This window comes from Thalassophryne amazonica, chromosome 1, assembly GCF_902500255.1.
Source record: "Thalassophryne amazonica chromosome 1, fThaAma1.1, whole genome shotgun sequence".
In the NCBI taxonomy this organism is placed as follows: domain Eukaryota; kingdom Metazoa; phylum Chordata; class Actinopteri; order Batrachoidiformes; family Batrachoididae; genus Thalassophryne; species Thalassophryne amazonica.
In genome coordinates this window covers 45,173,104-45,188,220 of record NC_047103.1, presented here as the reverse complement: position 1 = coordinate 45,188,220, position 15,117 = coordinate 45,173,104, and the positions used below count along the sequence as shown (strand labels likewise).

Here is a 15,117-nt window from a genome sequence, read left to right as displayed (position 1 = left end):
GAGAAGACTGATTTACCTTTTGTATTTGAAAGGGAAGAAATCCTGAAATCCAAGAAATCCTGCCAAAAATTTGAGTTCATCTAGTGAGTCTCTTTTTTTAAGTGTGTGTGGTTGTGTTGTTCTGCTAACTACAGAAACTAAGATTGTTTTTCCCATGTATTCCAGAAACCCTGCAAGACCAAGCCTAGACCTAAGTGGAAAGATGAGCCAAGTGCACAGGATTGGGCAGAGGGAAGAGACAAACTTTGTAAGATAAAAGATCGAAACAGCTTCTTACGCAATCCCAGATTTCTGCCCTTGAATGCACCACAGGGGGGTACCTCCCTCATCCTACCCAGGAACAAAGTGAAAAAGGCAAAGCACGAGATGAAAGGAATAGAGGAGCAAAGGTACCTGCGATTAGTGTCAAGCCCATAGTTCAACATTTTCACAATGATTTCTGTTTAATTTTGCCAACAGAGCACCATAGTGAGTACTGGTGTTGTCAATCAAAAAAGGTTAAGGTGTAAATTTGATAACACACATTGGCTTTGATTGGGACAGTCACGCTTCAATCTAAGTCCCTTCACCTGCTCCGTTGTTGTCACTCAGGGTCACCACAGCAGATCCAGGGTGGATCTGCATGTTGATTTGGCACGTTGTATGCCGGATGCCCTTCCTGACTCAACTCCACATGCACTTAAAAGCAATTTTTTTCTCAAAAGAAAAAACCTGTGTAACTTGATCTGGCTGATAATTTCCAGCTTGTGTAGTTTCACAAATTGTACTTCAGGAAGGTTTGATTTCCTGATAATAATATTATGGTTTTAGGTGCAAAGATCTGTGTATTATACAGATGGGAATAAAATGGAACATATTATAGCTCTGCTCCACTTCATATCATAGAATAGATTTAACTAATATTATGATTTAAAACAATCTTGTGACATTGCTTTTTGTTCTTTTAATCAAAGCAAGCCTGAACCAAATGCAAATTGAAGGAGATGAGATCCAGAGAGTGACGGTACAAGCATAGAAATGACTTTCGGAAGGCAAAATAAGACAAAGTATGTGATGAAAGTCATGTATGTGGAAGCAAATGTAACATTTGGATGCAGTTTTGACAACAAGGTATACCGCAAATTGAAGTCTACTTTCACAGACTGTCAGTTGTGACCATCGTGATGATACTTCGTACATCTCTTCCCTCTTCCAGCCTGCTTGGAATGTAAGAAGAATATGAACTGATTTTTACCAAATTTTGGGCTGTGACATGGAATCAGTATTTAGTACTTTAACGTTTCCTCTAATGCCCCTGGTTGCCCCCTGCACTTCCCAGAATGCACCGCGGTGCCAGCAGAGTTCCAGCATCTCACAGCGCATGTATAGAGTGACTAAGGAGGAGGTGGATGGTGTTGATCCATCGAATTCATGGGTGATTATGATGATGACACGTTCTCCCAAGATGAGAGGGTTAATCTAGAGGAGGTGTAGCACCTGTGATGAACTTCTGCCGTGCCCCGACGTCTTGTTGTCCACACTTCACAACGTTTGTTTACATTGTGCCCTGAACCGTAACTCTGCTGAAACTGATCTCTTAAGTGAGTCACGGACCATGAGATGACTTGAGATTCACAACTGCGAGACATCGAATTGTTAATTTCTACTTGCAGAGTCAGATAAAGAGGCTGTGTTGTTTCTTGCTCATGGTATTAATGTGATTCATTTAGTATACAAATGCAATAACTAAATGTTTACATCTGCTATTTTTCTAGAAGGCTCCTTTTTCTGTTTGCATGCATGGGGTATCAGGTTTGTATTTGTGTATTTGCACTCAGATAGGGTGCTTTTTTCACCCCAGATACAGTACACACAAAACTCTGAAATGTGTGTTTTCTGGTTAATGTTAGCTTTTCACCAAGCTCTCCACTGTCAACACAACTGTTTTATTGGGGACATACAGAATACATTATTGATGTTGCATTTGTACTCATTATTGTTTTGTTTTTTGTCCCCTGAAAGCTCCACAAATGATACTGTGCCAGTTTTCGTAGCAAATCCATCAGTGTTGGCTTTCACTGGTTACAATGTAGGAAATGTGTATGAGGTATGTTCCAGACTGTCATATTTCATCAAGCAGCAAGTGCATGACTTTAGATGGACTTGCGTGATTAGAATGATGCTTACTAAGATTGATCTACCACAGTTGTAACTCTCAAAACCGTGAAAGTTTCTCGAGGAGAGTGTTTACTGTTTACGCTAACCTTAAACTGATTAGATAAATTGCAGAACTTCCAAGACCACTGTGCACTTTGGGGTGAGATAATATATGTTAACATTTTCTGACCTTTAGGCTACCCTGGAACTGATAAACCTCACTTCCTTGAGCCAACATGCTCGAGTTATCCCTCCAGCCACTTCTTACTTCTCCATTGGCCTTGGTGAGACCTCGCCTTGGTGCTGGGTAGACTGCATCACATTTTCAAGACTGATGTAGTCACGAGGTGTCAGAAAGTGCTGACATTTTGTCTGGCTTTTATGGAGGAAACGGTTGTAATTTAATTGCAATTTGGCAGGAAAGTTCCCTGGTGAAGGTGGCATCATTGCCCCGGGGATGAGCTGTAAGTACACAGTGCGCTTCACCCCAGACACGCTGGCAAACTATGACGACGTAATAATGGTGGAGACCAGGGATCAACATGTCATTATTGTTGCCATTGAGGCCCGACGGCCTCCTCCGATACTCACCTGTGAGTCTCATCACACTCTCTGCAATACACTTATTCATTGTGTCCAGTCCATGTCCCCTTTATTGTCATGCCCTCTTCAGGTGTTTTTTCTTAATTAATATGCAGTACCCAAGGTCCTGGACTGTGGACATTGTCTGATAGGAGGAGTGAAATTTGTGGACTTCCTGTGTAAAAATGTTGGCCAGAGTGCTGGCACCTTCTGCATAATTCCAAAGAATAAATGGCCTGCCTCAAACCTCAAGGTAAGATTCTATTTTAAACATTTTCTTGGATATACAAAGCATGGATGGAAAAATTAGACCCCACAAGAGAGTTATACCAAAACAGCTACATTTGGCATGCCTTCATTTAAAAATTTCAAATCAAGCCATCCGGAAGTGGAAAAAAGTTTGCCATTCCTTAACTGGCCATTTGTGGCTTATTTCAAAAATGTTCAATTTCCGACAGAAGCTCATCATAAAGTACCCACCATTTAGGGCCTCTTTAAACATAGCATGACAGACCCAGAAACCAAAACAAACAAACCAAACACAAAATGGGGAACCATGAAACATTCCACCTGCTGTTGTGAGGGATGCATGGTCGCACAGGTGTGCACGACACACTGGCGACGGTTCCATTCCGAACACAATGTGAGCAGCTGGAACATGTTGCACCACATCGCGCCTCTGCTGTGGAGAAAAACACAAAAAAGAAACACACACACCATAAAAACAATGCATTTTATTGAATCCCTCTTATCGAATGGACAATACAAGTATGAACCTTCTGTTCCTCTGTAGATGACCCATGGTCACAAACGTACTGTCATGAAATGACATGAATGAAGCAGTGCACTCTCATTATATGTTATTATGTCCAGCCAGCTATATAAATAATTTATACAATCACCGGACATTGATAGATGAGATATTGGTGTATAATTGCTGAAAGTCACTGGGTTGATTTTAAAAAAATAAGTAAAAGGGGACCCAATACAGAACCCTGCATTTAAATACCATGGTTAAATAAAAAAATTAAATGCCACTCACAGGATTCGAACCTGCAATTTACAAAAGGTGTAATTAACAGGCGGAAACTTTACCACTGCCCTACAATCGCTGTCTTATAACAGGAGCTTGAAATGCTTAAAATCAACAAGGGGATAAACGTATGTTTTCAAAAAAGAGAAATTCGACGATGTATGGACACATTTCGGGCCGGCTCGCAGCCTACCGAGGTGCGCTGTTGGCGGCCTGCTGCAGCCCGGCGCAAAGGCGAAAGATGTTTTATGTATTTCCACTTGAGGACAGCAGGCGGAGACGCACATCACAGAGGAAAGTTGTAAGTTCATGTCCTTCAAAACACTGTACGTGTTCCCCAGCTGGGACGTCCAGGAGCAGAGATCTTAACAGCAGCTGCTGTTGGCAGACATGCCCCCTGTCCGTTCAGTGCCCAGACCAACGTGTCACTCTCTGTTTCTGTGTTATGTGGTCATTCAGTTTTAGCTATTTGTTATGTAAGTATTGTCATAATTATTTATATCCCCGTGTTGGTGGTGGTCTCTGTGTTTTGAATGTTACAAGTCGTGTTTACTGGGCCTTCATTTCCAGCTGTCAGTGTGCTGCGATCAGCTGACAGGCACCTTGCTGTGCTGTGTGCGCTCAGACATGGCTGTCAGGGCCCCATGTGATCATGTCTGTATATACATATCATTTTATGCAAGTGTGCCCCCCCGGGACGCCATGTGTTGGGGGAGAGGGGGTGACATGTGCACACGTGCGATACACATGCATGCCACACGTGTGTTGCTTTTTGCAACACCACACTTGAGGGGGCACTTAGACAAATTTCACATCCAGCTCGAAAGTGATCGTCTGCTCACTGTTTTCATGCTAACAGCGCGAACGGCCACACATTTCTTAAGTGTCCAGTGAGCTGTGTTGGATGTTCGTGTGTGTCACCTGGAATTTGGCTAACACCTGCCGTGAGAGGGATTGAATGGGCTCTCACAGGCTGTCTGTGAAATGGTAATGGGCTCTCTTTCAGACACCGGTGTGCGCGAATAATTATAGTGACAGGTGTATGAGCTATCTCAGATTTTTCACGAATGGCATGCAATTCATCCTTCCTCAGAGGGAGTTTTTCCTTACCGCTGTTGCTCTGGGGGTTGGTAAGGTTAGACCTTACTTGTGTGAAGCACCATGAGGCAACCTTGTTGTGATTTGGTGCTATATAAATGAAAATAAATTGAAATAAATTCAAATTGAATTGAAATACAAATTCAAGACAAAATAAAAGGATTAGAACTGAACAATGTTCATATCCTGTCCATTATTCTTTTTTGGTAAACAGGCAGAAACCATCAACACAGCAGGGCTTTTCAGAACTGCTCACAGATGGATACATAGCACTAGGACTATAAAATATTTCACAAAGAAACTCATTCTGCAGTTTGTCTCACTCATGTTGTTCAGTTTATATGAAAACTATTTGACATTCAATGTTTTGCTAGATTTTTGCTTTCAGCAGTTTTCTTGCTGCAGGTCAGATTGTTTCTCAGAAACACTGATTTTCCTCAAAGTCAGTGCAGAAGTTTAGTCTGTACTGCAATAAAAAATTAACACTGGAGGAAACATGGAGTTAGGATTATAATTTATTGTTTTTGTTGTGATATTTGGGTCTTGACATTTAAAAATAATTATTTCCTGTATGTCTTTCAGTGTTTCATGAAAACTTACTTTTGTGAACTGCCTCCATTTGCGATCAGCCCGTCTCTGTTTGCGCTTCAACCAGGAGAGACCACTGTCGTAGAGGTGAGACATTTGATTTGTAATAATTTTACTCAATATGTAGATGCATTACTGTGAATCATTCACTGTGTGATGTTATATTTGTTCAATGTTACTGCTATTCATTAAAGGAGCTTGACATTTTTCACCCTAGGTTTTATTTTGATATGTTTTGGAGTCATCTGTTCACTTGGGACAAAAAGGATTTTAATCATCACAATATTGATTTAGAACACAAATACAACTAACTAATTAAGGTTATTGGATGGGGCAATAGGAAAGAGTAAACCACTTGTTGCCACCACTGAACAAGCAAAAATGTAATTCGTTGTGCAAACAGTTTCCCTGTGGAGGTAAACGTGCATGTTTACTTTACTTTTACACATTGTCAATATGCTTTTTAAGATGACTAATTATATAGTTAGTTGCTTACCTTAGTGTCTTAGCCAGCAAATGTGCATGTTTACTTCATACATTGTCAGTGTGCTTTTTAAGATGACTAATTATATAGTTAGCCATTTACCTTAGCATCTGGCGCTGCTGTCGAATGAAGTGAATACAATTCGACTGCCAAGGAGTGGCTCGTTCTGTAACACCCAACTTTCAAAATAAGTAATGCTCTGATTAAATAAATTTTTGAAAAGATGACCCCTAAAATATCTAACAATAGAGCCTCATTGTAAAAATGTTGTGCATCACCTTTTAACGATTACTCATCACCAGTTAAAATAACTGTCAAGATAGTACACTCTTGCACCAAGCCACTTGTACCATGGCGTTCATTTGACCTAGCGTTAGCTTGATCAGTTGGGTAGATGAATTAGGAGATATTCATTGATGCATGTGTTTTGTCTTCTGACCTTGTATTGGAAAATCAATACAACCAACTGTGTTGCTGACTTAACTAACATTGGGATTTGAGAAAATATAATATTGACACTTATGCTTTCAAATTGTAAAGCCTGAAGGTTTATTTGGTTGACATTTGGTTCATGTCAACCAAATGTCCTCCTTGTGTGGCTGATTGGTTCGGATAGGTATATAAAAAATGATATTGACAAAACAAAAATAAACACCTCCTAGCTGCAGGGGGATAAATACAGTGCATCCAGATAGTATTCACAGCACTACACCTTTTTTCACATTTTATGTTGCAGCCTTATTCCAAAAAGGATGAAATTAATTTTTTTTCCTCAAACGTCTACACACAATACCCCATAATGACAACATTTAAAAAGTTGTTTATTTTGTTTTCTTTAGATTTTTGCAAATTTATTAAAAAAAAAAAAAAAAACCCTAAGAATCACATGTACAAAAATATTCACAACCTTTGCCATTAAGCTCAAAATAGAGCTCAGGTGCATCTTGTTTCCTCTGATCATCCTTGAGATGTTTCAACGGCTTAATTGGAGTCCACCTGAGGTAAATTAAGTTGACTGGACAGGATTTGGAAAGGCACACACCTGTCTACATATAAGGTCCCACAATTGTTATTTTATTGTTTTAATTTATGCTGTTTTTGAGTCAGAGGCACTGCGGGTGTATGATCGCCAAACTCTGCTGGATCTCCAGCCCCCGGTTCGTGGTGCGGTGTGGTTATTGGCGGATGGACAGAACTTTCCGCCCCCATTTTTATCGGAGGTGCCGACTTTTCTGTGCCGTGCTCCTGCGCTGCCTTTCGGCCGAAAGCGCAGTTGTCGCCGCGGGAGACGAAGTGGACGTCTGGTGAAGCTGAAGCTCTGTTTGGCCTACTGTTTGGCATCTGGACGAGCTGGGCACAGAATTCTGGCAGGATCTGTGCTGCCCTGGTGCATTGTGGATCTGGTTAGAGCCTGTGTGGTGCTGCTGGTCGGCTCTGAGGACTGTCGACCCGGACGTCCACGTCTTCGCCGGATTGATGTGCACCACTGGCGCGCTCGAAACATGGGCTTGCTTCGCCGGGTTCCGAACAGTGAGACTGTCATCCCCACTGAGGTCCTTACCCTGGGTCTCCTGAACATCAGATCACTGTCCTCGAAATCATTGTTGATTAATGATTTAATCATGGATCATCATTTAGATATGATTGGCTTGTGTGAAACCTGGCTCAAACCCACAACTCTCCTTCCTCTGAATGAGGCCTGTCCACCAGCATACACATTTAGTCACGTGTCTCGTGGTGTGACGCAAGGTGGGGGTGTGGCTTTTATTTACAAATCTAGGTTTTCTTTATTAGCTGTTGGGGGTCACAAATATAATTCGTTTGAGCATCTGACTCTCCATTATGCCCGTGATGCTAAGTACTGTCAGGGTCATAAAACTGGAGCTCAGCTATGTTATTTTGTCACTGTTTATAGGCCCCCTGGCCCATATTCTGACTTCTTAGATGAATTTGGTGCGTTAATCTCTAGTTTGTCAACTAGTGCAGATAACATTTTGATTATTGGTGACTTTAACATTCATATAAATAAGCCCTCTGATCCCCTTAGCAAATAATTTATGCAAATTGTGGATGCTTTAGGATTCCAGCAGTGCATTCAGGACCCGACACACATTAGTGGAAATACCCTGGATCTGGTTCTTGCACGTGGGTTTGCTGTCACAAATATTGACATTTTGCCTCTCGCATCTATAGTCTCTGACCATTCACTTATCAGGTTTACATTTACGCTGCCACGTTTAGTGGAACATCAACCTTGTCTACGGCGTCGTATTAAACCCTCAACTATGACTGAACTTGAGGCCAGACTACCTGATATTTTAGCTTTGAATCTGGAGATTGCTAAATCAGTGGCCAGCCTTGCGGATAGTTTAAATTTAACGCTTAAAGCTACACTTGATAAGATTGCGCTTCCTCTTTTAAGGTCATGCCCTCCTAAGGTTACTGTCACCTTGGTTCAGTGATTATTTGCGTGACCTCAGGCAGAAGACTAGAGGTTTGGAACGGAAATGGCGTTATTCCAAATTAGAGGTGTTCCGCCTTGTGTGGCGGGATGCTATTTTAGATTATAAGTATGCACTACTGGCTACGAAGCGGACCTATTACTCTGATTTGATCAGTAAAAACAAACATAACTCAAAGTTTTTGTTTGACACGGTCACATTTCTTATTCACGGGCAGCCACCTGTTAGTCGTTCTCCCTTTTCAGCACAGGATTTCTTGGATTATTTTGAGAAGAAAATAGAAGATATTAGGCTGAGCATATCTCAGCACACCTCGGCCCAGCCATTAAAACCTGCTATGGAGGTGGGCGCTACCATTGAGATGTTACCAAGATTGACAGAATTTAATAGTATTTCATTGGGCGTGCTGACGAAACTTGTGGCATCTACAACAAGCACAACCTGTTTATTTGATCCCATACCAACAAAATTGTTTAAGGACCTGTGGGCCACTCTTGGGCCGACTGTGCTGGAAATTATTAATCTGTCATTAACCTCTGGATCTGTTCTGAAATGTTTTAAATCAGCAGTGATTAAACCATTACTTAAGAAATCTAATCTTGACCCTAGTGTATTGAAAAATTACAGGCCGATATCAAATCTATCTTTCTGTTCCAAAATTTTAGAAAAGGTGGTTTCACGGCAGCTCATAGACCACCTTACTGAGAATGATCTTTTTGAGCCGCTGCAGTCTGCTTTTAGGAAATATCACTCCACAGAGACAGCGCTCACTAAAGTTGTGAATGATCTTCTGCGAGCAATGGACTCAGACACCACTACGGTTTTGGTGTTGTTAGATCTCAGTGCTGCGTTTGATACCGTGGATCATCATATTTTGCTCAATAGGTTGGAGAATTTTTTGGGGATTACTGGAAGTGCCCTTGCCTGGTTGACGTCATATCTGTCCAGTCGTTCTCAATGTGTCTTGTATAATGGCACTACCTCTGACCTTTCTGACATGAGATTTGGGGTTCCACAGGGATTTGTTTTAGGCCCCTTGCTTTTCTCCCTGTATGTGGCACCCCTTGGGTGTATACTGCAGAGTTTTGGGATTGCCTTTCATTGTTATGCTGATGATACTCAGTTGTACATGTCGATAACTGCGGGAAATCTCGCTCCCATAAAATCCCTGGAGGACTGTCTTCTATCAGTGAGAAGTTGGATGTCTAGTAACTTCCTACTTTTAAACTTTGATAAGACTGAAATGATGGTTCTTCGTCCAGCGAGACATCTGCATCAGTTTGACCAGCTGGCGCTCAGCCTGGGTTCCTTTGTCATACATCATACGGACAAAATGAGGAACCTTGCGGTAATTTTTGATCCCACGTTGTCTTTTGACCTCCACATCAGGGATGTTACTAGGACTGCTTTTTTCCATCTGAGAAATATAGCGAGGATCCGCACCATCCTGTCCATGGCTGATGCTGAGACCCTGATTCATGCTATTGTTTCTTCTAGACTAGATTATTGTAATGTTCGATTTTCAGGGTTACCACAGTCCAGCATTAGGGGTCTTCAGCTGGTTCAGAACGCTGCCGCCAGACTTCTGACACGTAGCAGAAGGTTTGAACATATCACACCCATTTTGGCATCTTTGCACTGGCTCCCTGTCTCTGTGAGAGCAGATTTTAAGGTTTTACTATTTACTTATAAGGTTGTTCATGGACTGGCGCCATCTTATCTGGCTGATCTGGTGGAACTCTACGTGCCGGCCCAGGCTTTGCGGTCGCAGGATGCGGGACTTCTCTGTGTTCCCAGGGTGAAGAAGAAGTCAGCAGGTCAAAGAGCTTTTCGTATCGTGCACCCACCCTGTGGAACAGTCTTCCTGCGACTGTGAGGCAGTCTGAGTCTTTGGACATTTTTAAGTCAAGACTCAAAACCTATTTTTATTCTCTTTCTTGTGGATAGTTTTTATTTTTATTAGTTTTATTCTTTTACTTCTGTTTTCTGTATTCATTTTTAATTATTTATTCAATTTTATGTTGACTTGTTTTATGTAAGGCGCCTTGAGACGGCTTTTGCTGTGATTTGGCGCATTATAAGCTAATTAAATTAATTGACAGTCAGAGCACAAACCAATCATGAAGTCAAAGGAATTGTCTGTAGACCTCCAAGACAGGATTGTCTCGAGGCACAAATCTAGGGAAGGATACAGAAACATTTCTGCTGCTTTGAAGGTCCCAATGAGCACAGTGGCCTCCATCATCCATAAATGGAAGAAGTTCAGATTCACCAAGACTCTTCCTAGATCTGGCCGCCCATCTAAACTGAGGAATCAGGGAGAAGGGCCTTAGTCAGTGAGGTGACCAACAAGGTCACTTTTTCAGAGTGCCAGCATTCCTCTGTGGAGAGAGGAGAACCTTCCAGAAGGACAACCATCTCTGCAGCAATCCACCAATCAGGCCTGTTATGGTAGAGTGGCCAGATAGAAGCCACTAAAAGGTAAAAGGCACATGGCAGCTCAAGTGGAGTTTGCCAAAAGGCACCTGAAGGACTCTCAGACCACGAGAAACAAAATTCTCTGGTCTGATGAGACAAAGGTTGAACTTTTTGGTGTGAATGCCAGGCATCATGTTTGTTGGAAACGAGGCACCATCCCGACAGTGAAGCATGGTGGTGGCAGCATCATACTGTGAGGATGTTTTTCAGAAATAGGAGCTGGAAGACTAGTCTGGATTGATAGAAAGATGAATGCAGCAATGTACAGAGACATCCTGGATGAAAACCTCCTCCAGAGTGCTCTTGACGTCAGACTGGGGCGATGGTTCATTTTTCAGCAGGACAGTGACCCTAAGCAGACAGCCAAGATAACAAAAGGAGTGGCTTCAGGACAACTCTTTGAATGTCCTTGAGTGGCCCAGCCAGAGCCCAGATCTGAATCAGATTGAACATCTCTGGAATGATCTAAAAATGGCTGTACACCAACCCTCCCCATCCAACCGGATAGAGCTTGAGAAGTGCTGCAAAGAGGAATGGGCAACATTGCCCAAAGATAGGTGCGCTAAGCTTGTGGCATCATATTCAAGAAGACTTGAGGCTGTAATTGCTGCCAAAGGTGCATCAACAAAGTATTGAGCAAAGGGTATGAATACTTACGCACATGTGATTTCTTAGTTTTATCTTTCATAAATTTGTAAAAATTAAAAGATTTTTCATGTTGTCATTATGGGGTGTTGTGAGTAGAATTTTGAGGGGAAAAATGAATTTACTCCATTTTAGGATAAGTTAAGACCTTTATTGATCTCACAGAGGAGAAATTCACGTTACGTCAGCTCTTAAAAAACACGCAAGATGGGTGCAGGTAGAGAAAATGTGCATCAAACAGTGTGTGCAAGGATAAGCAATAATAATAATAATACTTGTAACAGTACAATAAAATAAGAAAATTAGGTAGAAATAGAATATATATGTGTGTGTGTGTGTGTGTGTGTGTGTGTGTGTGTATGTATATATATATATATATATATATATATATATGTGTGTATGTATGTATGTATGTATGTACGAGGTCTATTAGAAAAGTATCCAACCTTATTTTAAAAAAAAAAAAACATATGGATTTGAATCACGTGTGCTTGCGTGAGCCAACCTTGAACCTTCATGCGCATGCGTGATTTTTTTCACGCCTGTCGGTTGCGTCATTCGCCTGTGAGCAGGCTTTGAGTGAGGAGTGGTCCACCCCCTCGGCAGATTTTCATTGTCAGGGAAATGGCTGACAGACTGCTGCTTTGCTTGATCAAATTTTTTTTAGAAACTGTGAGGCACTTCCATGTGGACACCATTCGAGAAATTCAGGTGGTTTTTGGTGAAAATTTTATGGGCTTCAAAGACATTAAGGGATGTTACTGTCACTTTAAGGACGCCCTCAGCAGCTGTGCGGCGCGCCGCGCTCCAGCTGCCATCGACAGGCTGAACAACCATTTCATTTCTAAACGGATCGCTTTGTGGATCCGTGACCATCGTGTGCACTTTCTCTGGTTATCACAAGAGCTGGACATCACCCATTTTCCTGCAGATTTCACTTTTAACAAGAGATTTTGTCGTGGAAAGCCGAGCGGACGCTTCGCGCGTCATGATGGATTTGCTGCTGGACCGACACAAAACCACCTCCGTTTTGGTCTCACAGGATGGCTTTGAGATGGCGTTCAGACAGCTGTCGGTGGTTTTTCAGTCGAGTGATTATCCAAGAAATTGTGGACGAGCCTGGACATGCCAGAACATATTCTGTGATGCTTCATCACGGCGTTGCTTTGCGCATCGCGGCACCGCCGTGACGCGCGGAATTCCTCGGCACGTCTGTCTCAATTTGCCGAAAAAGTGCTGATGTCCACGTCTTTTCACAATTCCTGTGCTAGTCCAGACGACGTCCCGGATAAAACACAGCGTCCAGTTTGGAAATGAACGGCACATTCCACTGTTACGAGGAGTTTTTCAGCACAGGACATCAGCACTTTTTCGACAAATTGAGACAGACGTGCGGAGGAATTCCGCGCGTCATGGCGGTGCCGCGACACGCAAAGCAACGCCGTGATGAAGCATCACAGATCATGTTCTGGCATGTCCAGGCTCGTCCACAATTTCTTGGATAATCACTCGACTGAAAAACCACCGACAGCAGCGGTGTTGGTCCAGCAGCGAATCCATCATGACGCGCGAAGCGTCCACTCGGCTTTCCACGACAAAATCTCTTGTTAAAAGTGAAATCTGCAGGAAAATGGGTGATGTCCATCTCTTGTGATAACCAGAGAAAGTGCACACGATGGTCACGGATCCACAGAGCGATCCGTTTAGAAATGAAATGGTCGTTCAGCCTGTCGATGGCAGCTGGAGAGCGGCGCGCCCCACAGCTGCTGTGGGCCATCCTTAAAGCGACAGTAATATCCCTTAATGTCTTTGAAGCCCATAAAATTTTCACCAAAAACCACCTGAATTTCCCGAATGGTGTCCACATGGATGTGCCTCACAGTTTCTAAAAAAAATTTGATCAATCAAAGCAGCAGTCTCTCAGCCATTTCCCTGACAATGAAAATCCGCCGAGGGGGTGGACCACTCCTCACTCAAAGCCTGCTCACAGGTGAATGACGCAACCGACAGGCGTGAAAAAAATCACGCATGTGCATGAAGGTTCAAGGTTGGCTCACGCAAGCACACGTGATTCAAATCCATATGTTTGTTTGTTTTTTAAATAAGGTCGGATACTTTTCTAATAGACCTCGTATATGTATGTATATATATGTATGTGTATATATATGTGTGTGTGTGTGTGTATATATATATATATATGTATGTATGTATGTATATACGAGGTCTATTAGAAAAGTATCCGACCTTATTATTTTTTTTCAAAAACCATATGGATTTGAATCACGTGAGTCACTGGCAGCTGGAAACCATTAGAAACATTTATCTGGCTTTCAGTGAAAATGTTACAGGCTTGGTAGAGAATAAGGAGTGTTACTGTCGCTGCCAGTCTCTAACAGTTTCTGAAAAAATTCTGATGGAAAAAAAGCCCAAATCATTCCGCCATTTCCTGGCAATGAAACAACGATGAGGGAGCTGGACCACTCCTCACTCAAAGCCTGCTCACAGGCGAATGACGCAACCGACAGGCGTGGAAAAACTCACGCATGCGCACGAGGGTTCAAGCTTGTCTGACGCAATCACACGTGATTCAAATCCATATGGTTTTTGAAAAAAATAATAAGGTTGGATACTTTTCTAATAGACCTCGTATGTATGTATGTATGTGTGTGTATATATATATATATATATGTATATATACTGTGACTGTCCAGCGTTGGGACCAGGAGGCAGAGCTGTGGTCTTATACACCTCTCTGCAGCTTCTCTCCCCCTGCCATCCCCTCGTTGCCCCATCCCCGTAGAGACGGTGCCTGCTCCCAGACCACCAATAACCAGCAAAAATCTATTTAAGCATAAAAATTCAAAAAGAAAAAATAATATAGTACCTTCAATTGCACCACAGACTAAAACAGTTAAATGTGGTCTATTAAACATTAGGTCTCTCTCTTCTAAGTCCCTGTTGGTAAATGATATAATAATTGATCAACGTATTGATTTATTCTGCCTAACAGAAACCTGGTTACAGCAGGATGAATATGTTAGTTTAAATGAGTCAACACCCCCGAGTCACACTAACTGTCAGAATGCTCGTAGCACGGGCCGTGGCGGAGGATTAGCAGCAATCTTCCATTCCAGCTTATTAATTAATCAAAAACCTAGACAGAGCTTTAATTCATTTGAAAGCTTGTCTCTTAGTCTTGTCCATCCAAATTGGAAGTCCCAAAAAACAGTTTTATTTGTTATTATCTATCGTCCACCTGGTCGTTACTGTGAGTTTCTCTGTGAATTTTCAGACCTTTTGTCTGACTTAGTGCTTAGCTCAGATAAGATAATTATAGTGGGCGATTTTAATATCCACACAGATGCTGAGAATGACAGCCTCAACACTGCATTTAATCTATTATTAGACTCTATCGGCTTTGCTCAAAAAGTAAATGAGTCCACCCACCACTTTAATCATATCTTAGATCTTGTTCTGACTTATGGTATGGAAATAGAAGACTTAACAGTATTCCCTGAAAACTCCCTTCTGTCTGATCATTTTTTAATAACATTTACATTTACCCTGATGGACTACCCTGCAGTGGGGAATAAGTTTCATTACACTAGAAG

At 42.0% G+C, this 15,117-nt stretch overlaps 1 protein-coding gene across 1 annotated transcript in view; it reads left to right on the top strand.

Annotated features, from left to right (window-relative positions):
- The window catches only part of dlec1 (DLEC1 cilia and flagella associated protein), a 79,008-nt gene that overhangs the window by 8,563 nt on the left and 55,328 nt on the right, over window positions 1–15,117 (top strand). Inside the window, exons 6-11 of the mRNA XM_034168929.1 lie at window positions 166–389; window positions 2,002–2,086; window positions 2,333–2,420; window positions 2,556–2,729; window positions 2,835–2,971; window positions 5,432–5,524. Of these exons, the coding sequence (XP_034024820.1) occupies window positions 166–389; window positions 2,002–2,086; window positions 2,333–2,420; window positions 2,556–2,729; window positions 2,835–2,971; window positions 5,432–5,524 (801 nt within the window). The remainder of the gene's footprint in view (window positions 1–165; window positions 390–2,001; window positions 2,087–2,332; window positions 2,421–2,555; window positions 2,730–2,834; window positions 2,972–5,431; window positions 5,525–15,117) is intronic.